This window comes from Peromyscus eremicus, chromosome 8a, assembly GCF_949786415.1.
Source record: "Peromyscus eremicus chromosome 8a, PerEre_H2_v1, whole genome shotgun sequence".
Lineage (NCBI taxonomy): Eukaryota > Metazoa > Chordata > Mammalia > Rodentia > Cricetidae > Peromyscus > Peromyscus eremicus.
This window is the reverse complement of record NC_081423.1, coordinates 6,664,102-6,682,732: the sequence shown is the minus strand read 5'-3', so window position 1 is coordinate 6,682,732 and position 18,631 is coordinate 6,664,102. Positions and strand designations below refer to the sequence as shown.

Below are 18,631 nucleotides of genomic sequence, written 5' to 3'. Positions count from 1 at the left end.
GAGCTGTTACACAGAGAAACCCTGTCTCAAAAAAACCATTAAAATAAAAAATAAATAAAAATAAAAAAGCTGGCATGGCCACCTGACCTGTCATATAGGAAATGCTAGAGAGATGGCGCAGTGGTGTAGAACACTTGCTGCTGCTCTTGCAGAGGACTTGGGTTTGGTTTCCAGCACCCACACAGTGTCCCACACCATACTGCAACTCCAGGTCCAGGGATCCAGCGTTTTTCCTCCCTTAGTTGCTTTTTGTTGGGTATTTGGTCACAGCAATAAGAAAAGCAACTAATATAACAAACTAGTAGTAAAGGACCAACTTGTGCATATACACTTTCCCAGAACTGATTCGCAAAGAAACAAAAAACTCAAAGATACAAATAACAAATAATATTAAACCTGCAATGAAATGTCACCTTTCAGAGAAAAGCCTGGAACCAGATGGCTTCACTCTTGAATTCTACCAAACATTTAAAGAACAACTACTAATTATTCGTCAACAGCACAAAAAACTGAAGAAGAAACAGTTCTCCCAAACCTGTTCTGTAAGGTCAGCATTAGTTACTCTGGTACCCAAATTAAACAAGGACACAAGGAAACTAAAAAAGCCACGGGCCACTCTTCCAAAAACCTTCAATGAAACACTGCCAGACTGAGTCCAATAAATAGTACCCTGAGGACTTGATAAGTAGATAAGAATCATGCCTGGAATGCAAGCGTGGTTCAACATACACAAACAAAAAAATGCAGTATACCAGAACGAAAAAGACAAACTGTATGTTTGTCTCAGGAGACCCAGGGGAAAACTAATTAATTATGAAATTCTGAGTTAATTAGGTATACAAGGAACATATCACAATATAATATAGGCTATGTGTAGCAAACCAGAAGCCAATGTGCAGAATCAGGGAAGGATGGAAGCTTTTTCTGTAAGACCAGAACACGTTCAACCCTTTCCTTCAACAGACTTCTGAAAATTCTAGGACACAACAAAAGACGCACTAAGTAGGAACTGTGTAGGGATCGAAACCTATACTAAAAAGGGCAAAAGGTCATGTGAGCTAGGTATCATTGCACCTCAAGAAGCTAGGAAAAAGCAATTGGGCAGAAAAAAAATTAAGGCTATCCAAATTTAAAAGTTGCAAGTCACATGGTCACTGCTTGTAGACAGCAGGATCTTACGTACAGAAAACACTAAAGATTACCAAAAATTGTTGCAACCAATGCATTAAAGTTGTTTCTTTCATCCCATACCTTAGCATCTTTCATCTTTGCGCTTTAAAATATCTGTAGTGTTTTTTAAGTTACATGTTTATTCACTTTGTGTGCCTGCATGTACGTGGGTTCGCATGTGGAGGTCAAAGGAGCTGGCTCTCTCCTTCTGCCGTATCAACGCAGGTCACCAGGCTGGGTGGCCAGTGCCTTCACTCACTGACCATCTCGGTGGCCCCATTCTCACGTAAGCCTTTTTATTAGTGTGTATTAAGTGCAAATAGTGATGAGCTTATGAAGACAATCTTTTAAACATATGTACTTTGTCCATTTCAGATGGAGATTACATTGAATGTACACCCATGTATATACACATACTTATACATGTATTTATATTTATGTATGTATCTATGTTGAAGGAGACACCACCTCCCCCTACACAGCAGGTGCTCCCTCATGGACCCTGGATTAGGCACAAACCATATCCAAGCACCTGTTTTTACAGGGATCCTTTATTAAGCAGGGAAGAAAATTTAAAGTGGTTGGTTTCTTTTTCTCTCTATAGCAGAAAAACAGCAGCAAATGACCTTGCAGGTGTAATTTTTCAGAATTTCAAGAAAAGGGGGAGGCCTGTGTTAGAATGGGCTAGGATGCAGTGGTATATTTGGATTGGGCACGTTAATTAGGGCAGCCAAAGGGGTCTTTAGATTGCTAGACTTCAATACTTCGATAGCTAGACCTTGATGGTCAGCCTCAGGAGGAGGAAGTGGCCAAGTAAGGGAACAGACCTTGGTGGCTAGCTTTAGGAGTGTAATCTAACGGTTTTAGCAAGGCAGAGGGAACGGGGGAGAAGGAAGGGCAAGGCCCGCCAGAGCCATGCTCGCCACACTCGAGCTGGTCCCTTTGTGTATAAAATCTGGAATTCACAAATGAGAGAAAATACGTCATATTTCTGTGTCTGACTTATTTTGCTTAATATGATGATCTCTAGCTCCATTCATTTTCCTGAAAATGGTACCATTTCATTTTTTGTGCATGTGTACCACGTTTTCTTTACCCGTTCCTCTCTTGACAGGCTGATAACCTGGCTATTGTGAATAGTGCTGCAGTCAACATGGATGTCTAAGCGTTTGTGTGATATGTTGACTTAGCCTCCATCGGGTAAACACCCAGAAGTGCTGTACTGAGCCTAGTGGTGGTTCTGTTCCTAGTTCTTTGAGGAACCATTTTATATTCCGACCAGCAGGGTGTGCAGGCTCCCTCTCCCCACACGCTTGCTGTATTTGTTGTTTTCTCAGTGGAAGCCATTCTGATCAGAATGAGGGGAAATTCGCATTTCTGGGGGCTAACGGAGGCTGACAGTTTTTTCCGTTTATTCCTCCTTAGTACTCTCCTTTAGATATTAACCCTCTGCCAGACGTATAACTGGCCGGTTTCTCCCTTGTGAGCTTCCTTCACTAGGCCGATTGTTTCCTTTGATGCGGAGCTTTTCAATTTCCTGTGCTCTCACTTGTCAGTTCTTGGTTTTGTTTCTTGAGCTCTAGGCGGCCTTTGGAAAGTCCTTTTATGGGCCAGCATCTGGAAGTTTCTCAGCACTTTCCTTTCCCAGCTTCAAAGTTCGATGTTTACCAAGAAAGAGGATCTGTTTTTAATTCCTTTCACCCAGGCGAGAGGGAGGGATCTAGCTTCATTCTCTGTGCGGATCTTCACTACTCCTGGCACTGTGTGTGGAACAGGATTTTCTCCAGTGGATTCTTTTGGCACTTTTGAAAATTCAGGCAACAGTGTGGGTTCAGTTCTAGGTCCTGTGTTCTATTCCAACGCCCAGGTTCCTGTTTCTGTGCTAATAACTACGTTTGTTACTGTGTCTCTGCCGATTAACTGAAGTCTGGAAGTGGAATGCCTCCAGCGTTCTTCTTTGTGCTCAGGATCAGTTTGCTATCTGGGGTCTTTTGTGCTTTTGTGTAAAATTTAGGATTGTTTTTTTCTAGTTCTGTGAGAATGCCATTGGAGTAGATACGGGTTGTATTGATTCCTTTGTACACCCTTTTTGTTGGTATAGCCATTTTCTCTGTATCAATTTCAGATTATTCCAAATTATCTAAAAAACAAATCAAGGAAGAAGTCCCTGTCATGGGAGCTACAAAAACAGAATGCCTATGAGTAAGTTTAATCAAAAGTCAGATGATTTCAACGGAGTGACGCACATCTTTAACCCCAGCACTAAGGGGTCAAAGGCAGGCAGATCTCTGTGAGTTTAAGGCCAGTCTGGTCTACAGAGCGAGTTTCAGGACAACCAGGGATGTTACACAGAGAAACCCTGTCTTGAAAAAACACGAAGAAAAAAAAAGAAAGAAAGAAAAAGAAAAGTCAGATGATCTCTAATGCAGACTCTGAAACATTGATGAAAGAGACTGAAGAGGACACAAAATAGGAAGAGTCCATGTTCATGATTTAGAAAAAAATCAATATTATGGAAATAGCCTACTATCTGAAGGAGCCTACAGATGAAATGCAATCCCTATCAAGATTTGAATGGTGTTTCCATCAAATTAGAAACAAATACAAGTCTGAAATTTATATGCAGAGAGAGAAAGAGAGAGAGAGAGAGCAATCCTGAAATAAAGAACAAAGTAGGACTTCCAAATACACTGCAGGGCAGGGTGTGGTTCAGTGATAGACCATGCACTTGGTATTCACAAAGCCTTGAGTTCAGGGGCTGGAGAGACAGCACAGTGGTCGAGAGCACATACTGCTCTTGCAGAGAACCCACGTTTGGTTCCCAGCACCCATGCCAAGCAGCTCACAACTGCCTGTGACTCCTGCTCCAGGGGAATCCAATGCCACTCCTGGGTGCACTGTACTCATGTGTACATACCCACATACAGATGCACATATATATACATAATTAAAAATAATAATGATAATAATAATAGACCTATTTCTCCTGCAGTTGTAAATAAAATGTTTTTACATTCAAAAAAAGAACAAATACTATAGAATTGTTTTACATGAAATATATAGAATATACAAATTTATAGAGACAGAAAGATTAGACGTTATCTCAAGATGGAGAAGAAAGAAATATAGAGCAATGATTTCCTAAGTACAGAATCTCTGTTTTGTGTGATGGAAAAGTCTCACAAGTGGACAGTAGTATCAGGACATAATATCATTAATGTAATAAATCAATACAATTAAGGTAATTAATGACTATCATAAATATAATTATTGAATGAATACTGCAAATGTAATCAACAAACAACACAAATGTAATTAATATCGTGAGTGTAATTAATGAATATCATTAATATAATTAAATAAATAAATAATTATAATAATAGACCTTTTTCAAAGCCCTATGTTCAAAACCCAGCACACACACACACACACACACACACACACACACACAAAACAAATTATATACAAATAATAAAGGAGTATGAGTCTGCTTGTTTAGTGTTCTGTTATGGAAGGCAGGATGGCAAGACTTGGGATGGTTTTCATTACTCCACCCTTGGGTCTCCCCTTTATTACCTCTCTGTACTTAGATACCTAGATGTTAAAAGGATTGATGAGAAAGAAAAAGAGAAAAGGTAAGAAATCACATTCTTTTATTTTGTTTTCAGACAAGTTCTCACCATGCTACTATGGGCTGGCCTAGAACTAACTATGTAGACAAAGCTGACCTTGAACTCACAGAAATCTGCCTGCCTCTGCTTCCCAAGTGCTAGGATTAAAGGTGTACATGACCATACTTGGCTCATTTTTTAAAAAAAAAAAAACACTTCATTTACTTTTATTTTATGTGCGTTGGTATGAAGGTGTCAGGTCAGCTGCCATATGGATTCTGGGAATTGAACCTGGGTCCTCTGGAAGAGCAGCCAGTGCTCTTATCCACTGAGCCATCTCTCCAGCCCCAACCTGGCTCATTTTTTAAAAGGATCCATGAGAAATTTTGTTGCCTCGAACTGCTCTAGTACCACAGAGTTGTAAATGTCATTCCAGTTAGACTGGCTAATGATCAGGTGTGATGCCACACCCCTGAAATCCCAGCTCTGGGAGCAGAAGCAAGAGGATTGCTGTGAATTTAAGGCCAGCTTGGTATCTCTACTGTGCTTTATGCCAGCTAGAGCTATATAGCAAGAAACAGTCTCAGAAAACAAAAACAAATGGACTGTCTTAGTACCTTCAAGTTGCTATAACAAAATGCCATTGACTTGAATGCTTTATAGACATCTGAAAGTTATTCCTCATAGTTTTGGAGGCTGGAGTTCCAAGATTTAGACTGGGGTGCCAATAGATCTGGTGTCTCTAGAGGGCCCACTTTCTGACTCATGGATGACCAACTTTCCTCAGTGTCCTCACATGGAGGGAAGGTTGAAGGATCTCTCTGAGGCATCTTGATGAGGGCACTGATCTCATTTATGTGGCAGATCCACCCTCTTGACCTAATACACTCCCAAAGCCTCCATCTCCAAATAGGATCACCCCAGGTGTGGTGATAATTTGTTTGTGATCTAACAAATAAGGCTTGCCTGAAGATCAGGGTATGGAGCTAAGCCACTAGTTAGCCATAGAGGCCAGGAAGTGGTGGTACACACATTTAATCCCAGCACTGGGGGGAGGGGGGCAGAGGCAGGTGGATCTCTGTGGTTTCAAGGCCACCCTGAGCTACACAAGATTGATCCAGTCTAAAAGAGAAAGAGAGCCAGGCAGTGGTAGTACACATCTTTGATCCCAGCACTTGGGATCTCATGCCTTTAATCCCAGCACTAGGAGATGATGGAGACAGGAAGTGATATGGCTGGGCGGAGAGAGAAATGTAAAGCAAGAGGAGACAGGAGGTCAGTCTCCTTCAGGCTGAGGAGTTCGTGAGGTAAGAGTTGGTAGCTGTGACTTGCTCTTTTGTCTCTCTGATCTTTCAGCATTTACCCCTATATCTGACTCCAGGTTTTTATTATTAAGACCAGTTAGAATTCATGCTACGCTCTAGGCATGGCCTGCAACATGTGGATTTCAAGGGTGGAGGTGGGTGTACCAAGGGGGGTATGGGGCACCCAGACAATCAGACCTTGGATGGGAGAGAGGCCTTCATGGAATTTGGAATTTTCCCTCTCAGAAGGGACAGAGGGGCAAGAAATTGCAGTGTAGGGAAAGAGCCAAACGTGGGTTGAGGTTTCGTTGCTCAGTTGGGATTGAGCCAGGAAGGATAGATAAGTGTGTGACCAGAACACGGGTCTCTAGGAAGCTGTAACATTGATAATAGTGAGGGTCCTTTATCTGTGAGAATGGATACATGTTGGTCCGAGTTGTCTGGTGACATTTTTGGGCTAAGTACTGAAGCCACCAAGCTGGTGATGTGATAAGGGTCATAATATTTTCATCTAACTTGAGTCCCTTCTACCGTAACCCCACTGTCTGTCGCTGGGTGGTCTTGTGTGAGAAGCAAAACCATTTCTCCTCCTGTAAACACAGACAGTGTGAGTGCAGCCTAGATGCATCAGTGTTCCTCTGGATTCACTTCTGTCACTGCGATGAAACTCTTGTCTGGAGTCACCAAGCTCTTTTACCTGCCCAGCTGTTACGTGTTGCTCACCCGGCTCCTATTACCCTCTTTCTGCACCCCTCTGCTTTCCTTAGGTGCCAGCCCTTGCTCATTTCTAGAACACTGTGGTGATATATTATTTGAAATCTAAGAAATAAAACTTGCCTGAGGATAAGAGGATAGAGCCAGCCACAGAGTTAGCCATAGAAGTCAGACAATGGTGGCACCCGCCTTTAATCCTAGCACTCAGGAGACAGAGGCAGAGATCCGTCTGGATTTCTGTGAGTTCAAGGCCACTCTGGGCTACATGAGATTAATCCAGTCTAAAAGAGAAAGAGAGCCAGGCAGTGGTGGCACACACCTTTAATTCCAGCACTGGGAACATTGAGACAGGAAGTGATATGGCTGGGCAGAGAAAGGAATATAAGGCAGAAGGAAACAGGAACTCACGCTCTTGCAGGCTGAGGAGCTAGTGAGGTAAGAGGTGGCGGCTGTGGCTTGCTCTGCTTCTCTGATCTTTCAGCTTTCACCCTGATATCTGGCTCTGGGTTTTTATTGTAAGACCATTTAGAATTTGTGCAACAGAATACTGTTCCTCCTTCTTTACACAAGTCACCAATGAGATTATAAAACCCCATAGGGCAGGCTGAGGAAAAACACTCACATATGGAGGGAGGAATGTCCCTGCTATGACAAATTTAAGGGCTGCTTCCAGACCTAGTCTGGAGAACTGAAACCTGTGTTGCAAGCCACCCATCACTCCTCTGTGAATGAGGCCCTGCTGACCCAGGGCTCTGGCTTTATTGGTTGCTGTGGCAACCCCTGGCTTTTGGGGCACTTGGCCATTGTGTGCCATTGTGTCCCATTAAGTCTGCAAAAGCTGCCAGCTGCAAGTGAAGAAAAGAATGTCCCGATACCCTGCCAGTACTTTGTCTTAAGCTGAGTGAGATAGGGGAATGAAAAAGCATTCTGAAGCCTCAGAGAGGCTGCGGGGGAGGTGTGCTGCTTTCTAACCACACAAACGGTCCACACAAAGTTTTCCTGTGTAAAGGGCCTGAGCAGTGCAGTGAAGACATGCCAGATGCTGTCGTCGTCAAGGTTTTTGTCAAGCATTTAGTGTTTATTCAATGACTGCAAGTAGGCATTGCTCCTGAGCCAGACAAATAGCAGTAACGTGTGTGTGTGTGTGTGTGTGTGTGTGTGTGTGTGCGCGCGCGTGCTCATGGGCATGTGACAGGGGTTAGCATCTGTTACTCTCCACCTTATTTTATTTTTGAGACAAGGTTTCTCTGTGTAGCCCTGGCTGTGGTGATATGTTGTGTACCCTAATAAACTTGCCTGAGGATCAGAGGACAGAGCTAGCCACTAGATTAGACACAGACCCAGGCAGAGGTGGCACACACTTTTAATCTCGGCCCTTGAGATCTCATGCCTTTGCTTGGGAAGCACACACGCCTTTAATCCCAGGAAGTGATGTCTGGGCAGAGAAAGGTATATAAGGTGTGAGGAAACAGGAACTTACTCTCTTTAGGCTGAGGATTTCATAGAGGTAAGAACTAGTGGCTGGCTGCTCTGCTTCTCTGATCTTTCAGCTTTCACCTTGATATCTGACTCTGGGTTTTTTACTAAAAGACCATCTAAGATTCAAACAACACCTGGCTGTCCTAGAACTCACTGGGTAGGCCAGGCTGGCCTTGAACTCACAGAAATCCACCTGCCTCTGCCTCCTGAATACTAGGATCAAAGGTGTGCTTACCAGCCTGTCCTCATATCTTTTTTGAGATGGACTCTCTCACAGAATCTGCAGTTCTCAGACTGAGCACACTTTTGAGCACACCTGTAACCCAGCACTGGGAGGTAGAGACAGAAGGATCCCTGGGACTCACTGGCTAGCTAGTCTAGCTCAGTCTGAGCAGCTTAGTCAGGTCCTCAGGTTTATGTGCAAGCACTTTACAGACTGATCCATCTCCCCAGCCTCAGAGGTGGCTTCCCTCTGAAGGTTGCAAACAGTTGGGAGACATGGGTAATCAATGGGAAAGAATCTGTATATATATATAAATATATATTATATATTATATATTTTATATTCATTGGTGTTTTGCCCACATGTGTGTTATATGAAACCCTGAAACTGTAGTTCAGACAGATATGAGTTGCCATGTGGGTGCTAGGAATTGAACTTGGGTCCTTTGGAAGGGTGGTCAGTGCTCTTAACGGCTGAGCCATCTCTCCAGCCCCAAGAATCCGGTTTTCTACACCATACCACACACCTCCTCTGCAGGTGACCACCACAGCATTTGCTCTCTTGCATCCCTATGTTTGATCTTCAGGGTCAGCGACCCTGTGTCCAGGACCTGTGGTCATGTCTACCCTCCGGTAGTTAGCAGAAGTTGTGCACTCGTGTCCAGAGCTCTTTCCTGCCCAGGTGGCACAAGTGAGACACAGGTGTATCGGTGTGAGCGGGACCTTGACACAACCTGGTACAACCAGGGCCGCCAGTCTCTGGCCTGGCATCTCTGGGAACTTACAAGCCCATTCAACTTCTGAGTCTGTCAGCCAAGTCAGATCCTGCTGACAATTAAAGTTAGATATAAAATACACTAAAGGCTGAGGATATGGTTTGCCTAGTGTCCCTGGAGCCTTGGGCTGGAGATCCAGCACAAAACCAGGCATGGTGGTGGTGCCTGCAAGCCCAGCACTCAGGGGGTGGGGAGGGTGACTTTAGGAAGATCAGAAGTTCAAGGTTGACTTTGGCTACATAGCACCCAAAAGGGGGGCGAGTTGGATGTCATCTGTAAGTAATAAATGTGAGTTAATGCCCTTGCCCCTGCCACTCTCCCTGCGGTGTAACTGCCCTCCCCGGGAGGGTTTTGTTTGGGTGCTGTTTGGTTTCCTGTAATGCAGGCATTGTGCTTACCCAGCCAGCACTGTGCCACTGCCAAGCGGGCAAACCTGGAAGAAGTGGTTCTGGTTTTCTTCCTGCCGTTTGCCCTGAATTCTTCTCACCTTGTGGATCACAACATTGAACTCTCCTCTTCAGCCATCCTGCTCCAGCCCATTGTCCCATTGCACGGGGCAGATAAGAGGAAGCACAGGAGCTAATTAGCATTTTAATTAAAGCTAGTGGCATGGGAGAGGGGGGCAGGACTGAGGCATTAGCTATCTGGATAGACCAGAATTTTCAACTTGGCTTGGTGGAGGTAGACCAGAATTACTGCGGACCCACCACTCGGCTGAAGCAAAAGTTCTCTTGGCTTGCCATGCAGTCTGATAATCACCATGCTGTTAATTGATTTTAAATTTCTCTTTGGTTTCTGATCACACCAAAGGAAAAGGCACCACTCAGTATTAGCCTACTTTTTTTCCCCCTCCGGGAGACAGGGTTTCTCTGTGTAGCCCTGGCTGTCCTGGAACTCACTCTGTAGTTCAGGCTGGCCTTGAACTCAGATCCACCTGCCTCTGCCTCCTGAGTGCTGGGACTAAAGGTGTGTACCACCACTGCCTAGCAACTCACCTTTAAAACTGTCTGTTCTCAGGTAGTTTCCCAGTCTATTGTTTTTTTGCTTAGTTGATTGCTTGGAGAAGGGGTGTGTGTGTTTTGTTTTGTGACAAGGTCTCATATAAAGCAGGCTGTCCTAGAACTCAACATATATCTAAGAATGACCTTGAACTTCTTCCCCCTACATCCACCTCAGAGTGCCGGGATAGCCTACCACCATGCCTGTGCTGGGCATAGAACCCAGGGCTTCGTGCATGCTGAGCAAGCCCTCTACTCACTGAGCCACCTCGACAGCCCTGGATTTCCTATTCTTGAAGTTTCACTTCAATGGAGTCATCTAACATGCGGCTTTTTCTGTGACATAGCCCATGTCTGCCCTTTGCTCATTTTTGTGGTTATCTATTCATCCGTTGATGGACGCATGGATTATGCCAGTGCCAAGCTATTGTGAACAGTGGTGCAGTGAGCACATGGAATGGTGTGTTTAAGTCCCATTTTCCATTTTCTTGTTACATTAGCATCTGAGTGGAATCTGCTGTATGGCAATTCTGTTTAACTTTTTTGGTTTTTCGAGACAGGGCTTCTCTGTGTAGCCCTGGCTGTCCTGGAACTCGCTCTGTAGACCAGGCTGGCCTCAAACTCAGAGATCCTCCTGCCTCTGCCTCCAGAGTGCTGAGATAAAAGGTGTGTAACACCACCACCTCGCTCCCTTTAGCTTCTTGAGGAACTCACAGATTTTGTTATTTTTAATTAGTCTCCCTCTATAGCTCAAGCTGAACTTGGTCTCCCAGTGCTAGGATTACAGGACTGTACCACTACACCCTGTTTAGGAACCTGTAATTCTGGGCCTATAAAATGCCTTAGCCAGTAAAGGAACTAGCAACAAAAGCTGAGAATCTAAACTCGGTTGCTAGACCCACATGGTGGAAGGAGAGAACTGACTTCTAGAATTTGTCCCCTGACTCTACATTTCTACATGTACATCACACACACACACACACACACACACACACACACACACACACGCACGCACACACACACGCACGCACACACGCACGCACGCACCTGCCTAGTCCAGAAGGAAGCTCCTTATCTTCCCATAGCACCTTGCACATACCAGCCAGTCAGTCACAATTCTATGCTGGAGCTGTTTGATTGCTTGGTTTTGTTCTTACAGAGCATCACTGGCTGACCTTGGTCTCGCTCTGTAGCCTAGACTGGCCTTGAACTCACAGTCCTCCTGCATCAGCCTCCCAAATGCTGGGACTACAGGTGCACCATCATGCCTAGCTTTCCGTTTTGTGCTCTGTGAAGTTCGTTGTTGACAGTGAACTGGGAATTCTTTTTATATGCATACCTTGCCAGGTTATTTTAGGAAGTTAATGACAGGTTGAATAAAGCAGCCTAGTACATTGAATTCTCCCACCCTTCTGATCATCGCTCTCTGCCAAAGAATTAGGAACGTGTTTTATCTGATTTCTTCCTCCTATGCCTAAGTGACTCAGTGCCTTGCCTGTAACAGCTACTTAATTAACTCTTGTTGATTGAATTAGTGGGCAAGAAAGTGAATGAACAACATGAATTCTTCTGAGAATGTCTGACAGAGATTGTTTTGTGATAAGCTTAGTTTCAGCTGCAGGGCACTGAAATGTCACACGTCACTAGGATACGTTTTCCAAAATGACTTGTCATTGAAAGTGCATGAGTGTGGCTCTCATTTTGATGGGCTATTCAAACTTTCGTGCTCAAGTCCTTCAAGATTCTTGAATTCTCAAAAACATATTTATTAAAATAAAATTTATTCGTTTTATTTTGTGTGTGAGTGTGTTTGCTTGCATCTGTGTATGTGTGCCACATATGTGCTTGGTGCCTGAGGAGGTCAGAAAAGGCCAGCAGATATCCTGGAACCTGAGTTAACAATGGTTGTGAACCATCATGTGGGTGCTGGGAATTGAACCCAGGTCCTCTGCAAGAGGGTCTTGTTGAGTCATCTCTCCAGCCCTTCAAAAACATATTTAATGGAAGAAACTTGAGTTCTGTGAAGTTTCAGTGCTGTTTGAGACAAATGGCCTTAAGTGAGAGGTGGTGACTGCTTTTTCTACATAGTTACTCTGCTGCTGAATTAGTAGGCTTTCTTGAGTTTGACATATTAGAATCAACTTTTTAAAAACTCATTAAATTGTCAAAAGAAGAATATGGTTACTAAGTTAATTTATGGTCATAGTTTTTTTTGTTTGTTTTTGATTTTTTTTTTTTCTATTTTTCGAGACACGGTTTCTCTGTGTAGCTTTGGTGCCTTTCCTGGAACTCACACTGTAGCCCAGGCTGCCCTTGAACTCACAGAGATCCACCTGGGTCTGCCTCCTGAGTGCTGGGATTAAAGGCGTGCTGCACTGCCGCCCGCCGCTGCCACTGCCACCACCACCCAGATTGTTTCTGATTTTTCAAGACAGGGTATCTCCATGTAGTTTTGGTGCCTGTCCTGGATCTCACTATGTAGACCAGGCTGGCCTTGAACTCACAGAGATCTGCCTGGCTTTGCCTCCTGAGTGCTGGGATCAAAAGCATGTGCCACCACCGCCTGGCTTATAGTCACAGTTTTTTTTTTTTTTTTTTTTTGTTTTTGTTTTAAGATTTATTTATTTATTATGTATACAGAAGAGGGCGCCAGATCTCATTACAGATGGTTGTGAGCCACCATGTGGGTGCTGGGAATTGAACTCAGGACCTCTGGAAGAGCAGTCAGTGCTCCTAACCTCTGAGCCATCTCTCCAGCCCGTGGTCACAGTTTTAAAGCCTGCCGTTTTCTCCCTAATTTTTCTCTTATGAAAAGAAACGAAATGGATTCTCTGAATGACTTCCTTTTGAGACAGGATCTCACCATGCAGCTTCTGGCTGGAACTCACTGTGGAGAGCAGGTTCCATCTCACAAAGGTCTGCTCGCCCCTTCTTCCTAAGCACTGGGATTAAAGTCATGGGGTGCCATGCCCAGCCTTGAACTACGTCTCCCACCCCCACCCCCTTTGAGCCTTCTATCTACTGTGGCTAGGTTAACTTAATTAATTAGTTTATTACAAGTAGAGCAGTGTTTGGGGTCAGGCAGTCCCATGATCAATGCGGTCACCCCTGAGAGTACCCTCCCTCAGAGCTGAAGTGGGGGGAGCCTTGTTTGCTAGACAACTGGCCAGCTATCTGGAGCCAGCATTTCAATCCGTGCTCACGTGACAGCCTTTCCACCCAGGAAGAGTTAAGGTCTCCAGAACACAGCACAGCTGGCTGAGGTAGATCCTCTCAGAGACAAAAGATAAAGTTGCTTCTATTGGGCATGATAAATTTAATTCAGTAGTTATAAACATTTCAATTGGCTTTGAAAATTATAAATTTATAAACTCAAGTTCCATTTGCTTTTGGGATACCATCTTACAAGGACTCCAATTTACAGTAAGTCTCGTTAAGGAAGGGAATGGCTCAGTTGCCTTTAGCCTACTGGCTATGGGTGGATTAGGACTTCTGTTGGTCTTTTCTGTGCCCTCTCATTGCCTATCTTAGGCCAGCTACCTCACTTCCTCTTCCTAGCAGCTCTGTCACTTTCTGTTTGTCTGTACAGACCTCCAGGTCTCTATGATTAGTACTGGGATTAAAGGTGTGTGTCACTGCACTTGGCTCTGGTCCCTAGTGTGGCCTTGAACACACAGAGACCCTGCCTGCTAAGTGATAGGATTAAGGGCACATGCTACCACTGCCTGACTTTTGTGTTTTCTTAAAATGGCTTGCTATTTCCTCTGATCTCTAGGCAAACTTCATTTATTAACATACAAATAAAATATCACCTCATTTTAGCACAAATAAAATATCGCCACAGTTAGCAGGTGGTGCTCTAACTGCCCAGAGCCGAGATGAGCCTCGGGCATGAGACCCTAGATAGGGTGACAGTGCCAATAACCCAGGACTGCCTTGGTTTCAAAATGGAAAGTTTCATGGGCTAGGAATCTCTCCATTCCAAGCACACTGGGACATTTTGTCATTCTAAGACAGTGTGTCCTATGAAATGGGCACCAGTTGTCCCCCCACACACACTGGATACCCAGGCTCCCTGGACAGCTCATGTAGGAACAGGTTTGAGAGTTCTGAGCATCCAGCACTGAGTCATCAGAGATGTCTGCTCTGAAGATTCCTGTCTGAATTTCCTCCCCCAGAGCACACGCTTGTCCTCACTTAAGGGGGCTCTTAATCCAACTCTGAGTTGTTAGGTGTGTGTGTGTGTGTGTGTGTGTGTGTGTGTGTGTGTGCACGTGCAGGTATACACATGGCAGGGGTGTGTGGAAACCAGAGGTCAACCTTGGATGTCTTCTTCAGTCACTTTCCACATTGTGTTTTGAGACGGGGTCCCTCTTTCTCCTGGAGCTCACTGATTTGGTTAGACTGGCTAGCCAGCGAGCCCTAGGGAATCCACCTGTCTCCACTTCCCTAGCACTGGGGTTGTAAGCACGTGCCACCACACTCAGCTCTTTCTCATGGGCTCTAGGGATCAAACTCAGACCCTTATGCTTGCATAGCAAGCACTTTACTAGGACCATTTCTCTAGGCCTCCATTTTTCCATCTGGAGAGTGGGCATGCTCATCCTGTCTGCAGTGTGAAAGATGGAAGGAAAAAGTATGTAAATTAAAGTGTATATGCAGCACAAAATGTGCTTGATTGAAGAGTATTTGGCATACAGCGAAGGGATTTGTACCCTAAGAGTCTTCGATACAAAGTGGGCAACGGTGAGTTTAGATGCCTGTTGCGGTGCTGGGTCCCCATGGGCCTAAGTCTGTGTTTTTGGTCTCTTTCAGGACAGCCCAGAGTGGAAGGATCCTCTTCCTGAAGGAGGGGGTCATGGCCTTCTTGTTGCTCGCCCGGCGGGTGGCCTGCAGCTCCCAGAAGAACCTCTGCCTCTTCGCACGTGGTAAGCCCCCAAGGTCTTGGCATGGCCTACTCCCCAAGAGACAGAGTGAAGACTAGGGGTCTCTGGTCAGAGTCCTTGAGGATAGAAGGATCCGGCTGCTTCTGGAGCTTTCCTAGCATTCTTCAGTGAGACTGTCACCATTACTGCCATTGTGGACAACACACCTGTCCACAGATGGACAGTTCTCAAGTAGGAGTTGATGCGGCTGAGCGCCACTCTGCTCAGGGGTGGTGGCCTCTAAGGCAGAAGGACCCAGAAAGGAAGACACAGGGCTGTGGTTGGTGCCAAGGAGTAAAGAAAGCCACAAAAATGAGGCGGGGGTGTGTCGCTCAGTGGCAGAGTGCTTTCCTGGCACACGAAACTGAGGGTTTACTCCCCAGCTCTGTATAAACGGGCATTTGGGCTGAGGAGATGGCTCATTAGATAACAGATTTACTGTGAGTGAGAACTGGAATTCAGATCTTCTCACAAAAGCTGAAGGGTGTGGCAGCCTGCTTATAGTTCCAGCCTTTAGGAGTTGGAGACAGGAAGTCCCAGGGCAGGACATCGAGTTAGACCAGTCTGATCAGGCCAGGGTTCATCAGGATGCCTCAGGAGAACAATTGAAGAAGACACCTGACATCAGCTTCTAGTGCCCCAACACACAACATTCACACACACAAATACTCCAAAGGGTGATGTGGGAACCACTCATAATCCCAGAACTCAGGAGTTCAGGTCAGGAGGATCAGGAATTCCAGGTCATCTTCAGCTATATAGAAAGTCCAAAGCTAGCCTGGGTACATGAGACATGTTTAAAAAAAAAAAAAGCTGAAGTTACAGGTATGCTGCCAATGGCCATATAACTAGCATCCAGAAGGTTAAGTTGGGAGGGTCAGGAGTTCAAGTACAGGCTTGGCTAAGAAGGAAAGAAGGAAGAGGGTGGGGAAGAAAGAAGGGAAGTGAAAAGGAAAAGTGATGGGAACAGATGCCAGGAGCGAACAGACCCCAGCTGATAACTGTCTGACTTGAGTGTTTGGGCACTGAACTCCAGCTGTGAATTCTGACCACTCCATCTAATCATGTGCAGTATGGGGCTGTCTCGGAAGTGCTGACCTGCAGTGAATCAGAATCTGTCACCAAGTCATTAATTGTACTTATTTATTTTTGAAACAAGGTCTCTTTAGCCTATTAGCTCCATAATCCCAGCATCCAGGATGCTGGGGCAGAAGGATCATGAGTTTAAGGCCAGTCTGGGACCCGTCATAGGGAGTTCTAGGCCAACATGGTGAGATCTTGTCTCAAAAACAAACAAAAAATGGCTGAGGCAACGGCTCAGTCTTTTTAACCTGGGTTGCAGGAATCGAACTCACGTAGTCAGGCTTGAGTGGCAAGTGCTCTTACCAGCTGAGCCTACTCTCTAGTCTTGATAAAAAGGACTTGCCACACAAGCATGGGAATCAGCAGCTACATAAAATCTGGGTGTGTGTGCTGGTACACCTGTAATTCCAGCATGGAAAAAGGAGGCAAGGGGCCCTAGGGTTTCTGGCTAGCTAGTCTAGCTAGATCATTGAGCTCCAGGTTAGCTGAGAGATGCTGCTGCAAAAAATAGGTTGGAGAGAGGGAAGAGTCATCACCCTACTTCAACACATGCACCTTACACATCCACATCTACATCCACACACACACACACACACACATACACATGCACACACACAAACACATACACACATCCCATATACACACACACACACACACACACACACACCAAATGAGTGAATGAATAAGAGGAAGGGCAGGGCAGGGCTCTAGCTGGATTTTACCTTGACATTGTTTATGTTCACATACGGAACAATTGTTTTCTGGGAACAATATTTTCATTTACTAAGACCAGAGAGTAGCTCAGCTAGTAAAAGCATTTGCTACTTGTGCTGGCTAGTTTTATGTCAACTTGACACAAGCTAGCGTTGTCTGAGAGGAGGGAACCCCAACTGAGAAAATGTCTCCGTAAGATCTGACTGTAAGTAAGATCTTAATTAGTGATTGATGGGAGAGGGCCCAGCCCATTGTGGTTGGCTCTATCCCTGAGATGGTGGTCCTGGGTTCTATAAGAAAGCAGGCTGAGCAAGCCATGATGAGCTATCCAGTCTGCAGCACCCTTCCATGGCCTCTGCATCAGCTCCTGCCTCCGTTCCTTCCCTTCTTGAGTTTCTGACTTCCTTCAGTGATGAACTATGATATGGAAATGTGACTCAAGTAAACCCTTTCCTTCCCAACTTGCTTTTGGTCATAGTGTTTCATCAAAGCAATAGAAACCCTAATTAGGACACCACTCAAGCCTGACAACCTGAGTTCAAAACCCAGGTTGAAAGCCAGATTTGTTGAAAGGAGCATTTAGCTATAATGCCAGCACTCCTGTGACAGAAGCAAGAGAGCTGGCCAGAAACGTGAGGGCCAGCTAGCCTGGGGTCTGCAGGGCAGCAGACGTTAGGCCCAGCTAGCCTGGGGTCTGCGGTGCAGCAATCGTGAGGGCCAGCTAGCCTGGGGTCTTCAGGGCAGCAGATGTGAGGGCCAGCTAGCCTGGGGTCTTCAGGGCAGCAGATGTGAGGGCCAGCTAGCCTGGGGTCTTCAGGGCAGCAGATGTGAGGGCCAGCTAGCCTGGGGTCTGCGGTGCAGCAGATGTGAGGCCCAGCTAGCCTGGGGTCTGTAGGGCAGCAATCGTGAGAGCCAGCTAGCCTGGGGTCTGCAGGGCAGCAGCAGAAATAACAAGAGACCCTGCCTCAACAGGGGGTGGGTAGTGGGGGGGGGGGACAAGAAAGGAAAGGACTCCTAAAAGTTGCCCTCTGCCTTCCACACAATCCCTGAGGCACATGGTGCATGAGTGTGCATGCATACACACTCTAAACTAACTAATAGTTATTTTTAAAGATCAAGAGGACATTAAGGGTGGGGTGGTGGGTGGTGTACGCCTATAATCCCAGCACTTGGGAGGCAGAGGCAGGAGGATCTCTGAGCTCAAGGCCAGCCTGGCCTATAGAGCTATTTCCAGGACATCCAGTGCTACACAGAAAAACCCTGTCTCAAAAAGAAAAAAAAAAAAAAGGAGGCTGTTAAGGACTTTGGGCGACTGTTCTCCGTGGTGTAAAGAATTGACCTTGAGCCATGCCCTAATACCATGAACACCATGTCACCACAGAGGGCCAGGTCTGTGAACCTCTGTTACTGCGTCCAGTCTTGTGTGGCCACAACATACTCCTACTTTCTACAGACCTTTTTCTTCTCTGTGATTCTGATAAGAATTCGAATCTGGGAGAAGTGTTGTTTTTGCTGAGGCACCAGATGAGGCGGCAGGGTATCCTCAGGGTCTGAGGAGTCAGAAGCATGCCCTAGGTTCCTTCCCTCCCCGGCCGGCTCTGGAATTAGTCACCATGTCCATTTGTTTGTTTTGTT

The 18,631-nt window shown here is 45.5% G+C and overlaps 1 protein-coding gene across 1 annotated transcript in view; it reads left to right on the top strand.

Annotated features, from left to right (window-relative positions):
• Abat (4-aminobutyrate aminotransferase) overlaps positions 1 to 18,631 on the top strand; it is a 104,105-nt gene that overhangs the window by 40,086 nt on the left and 45,388 nt on the right. The window contains exon 2 of the mRNA XM_059270043.1: positions 15,090 to 15,202. Within this exon, the coding sequence (XP_059126026.1) occupies positions 15,133 to 15,202 (70 nt within the window). The 5' untranslated portion in view covers positions 15,090 to 15,132. The remainder of the gene's footprint in view (positions 1 to 15,089; positions 15,203 to 18,631) is intronic.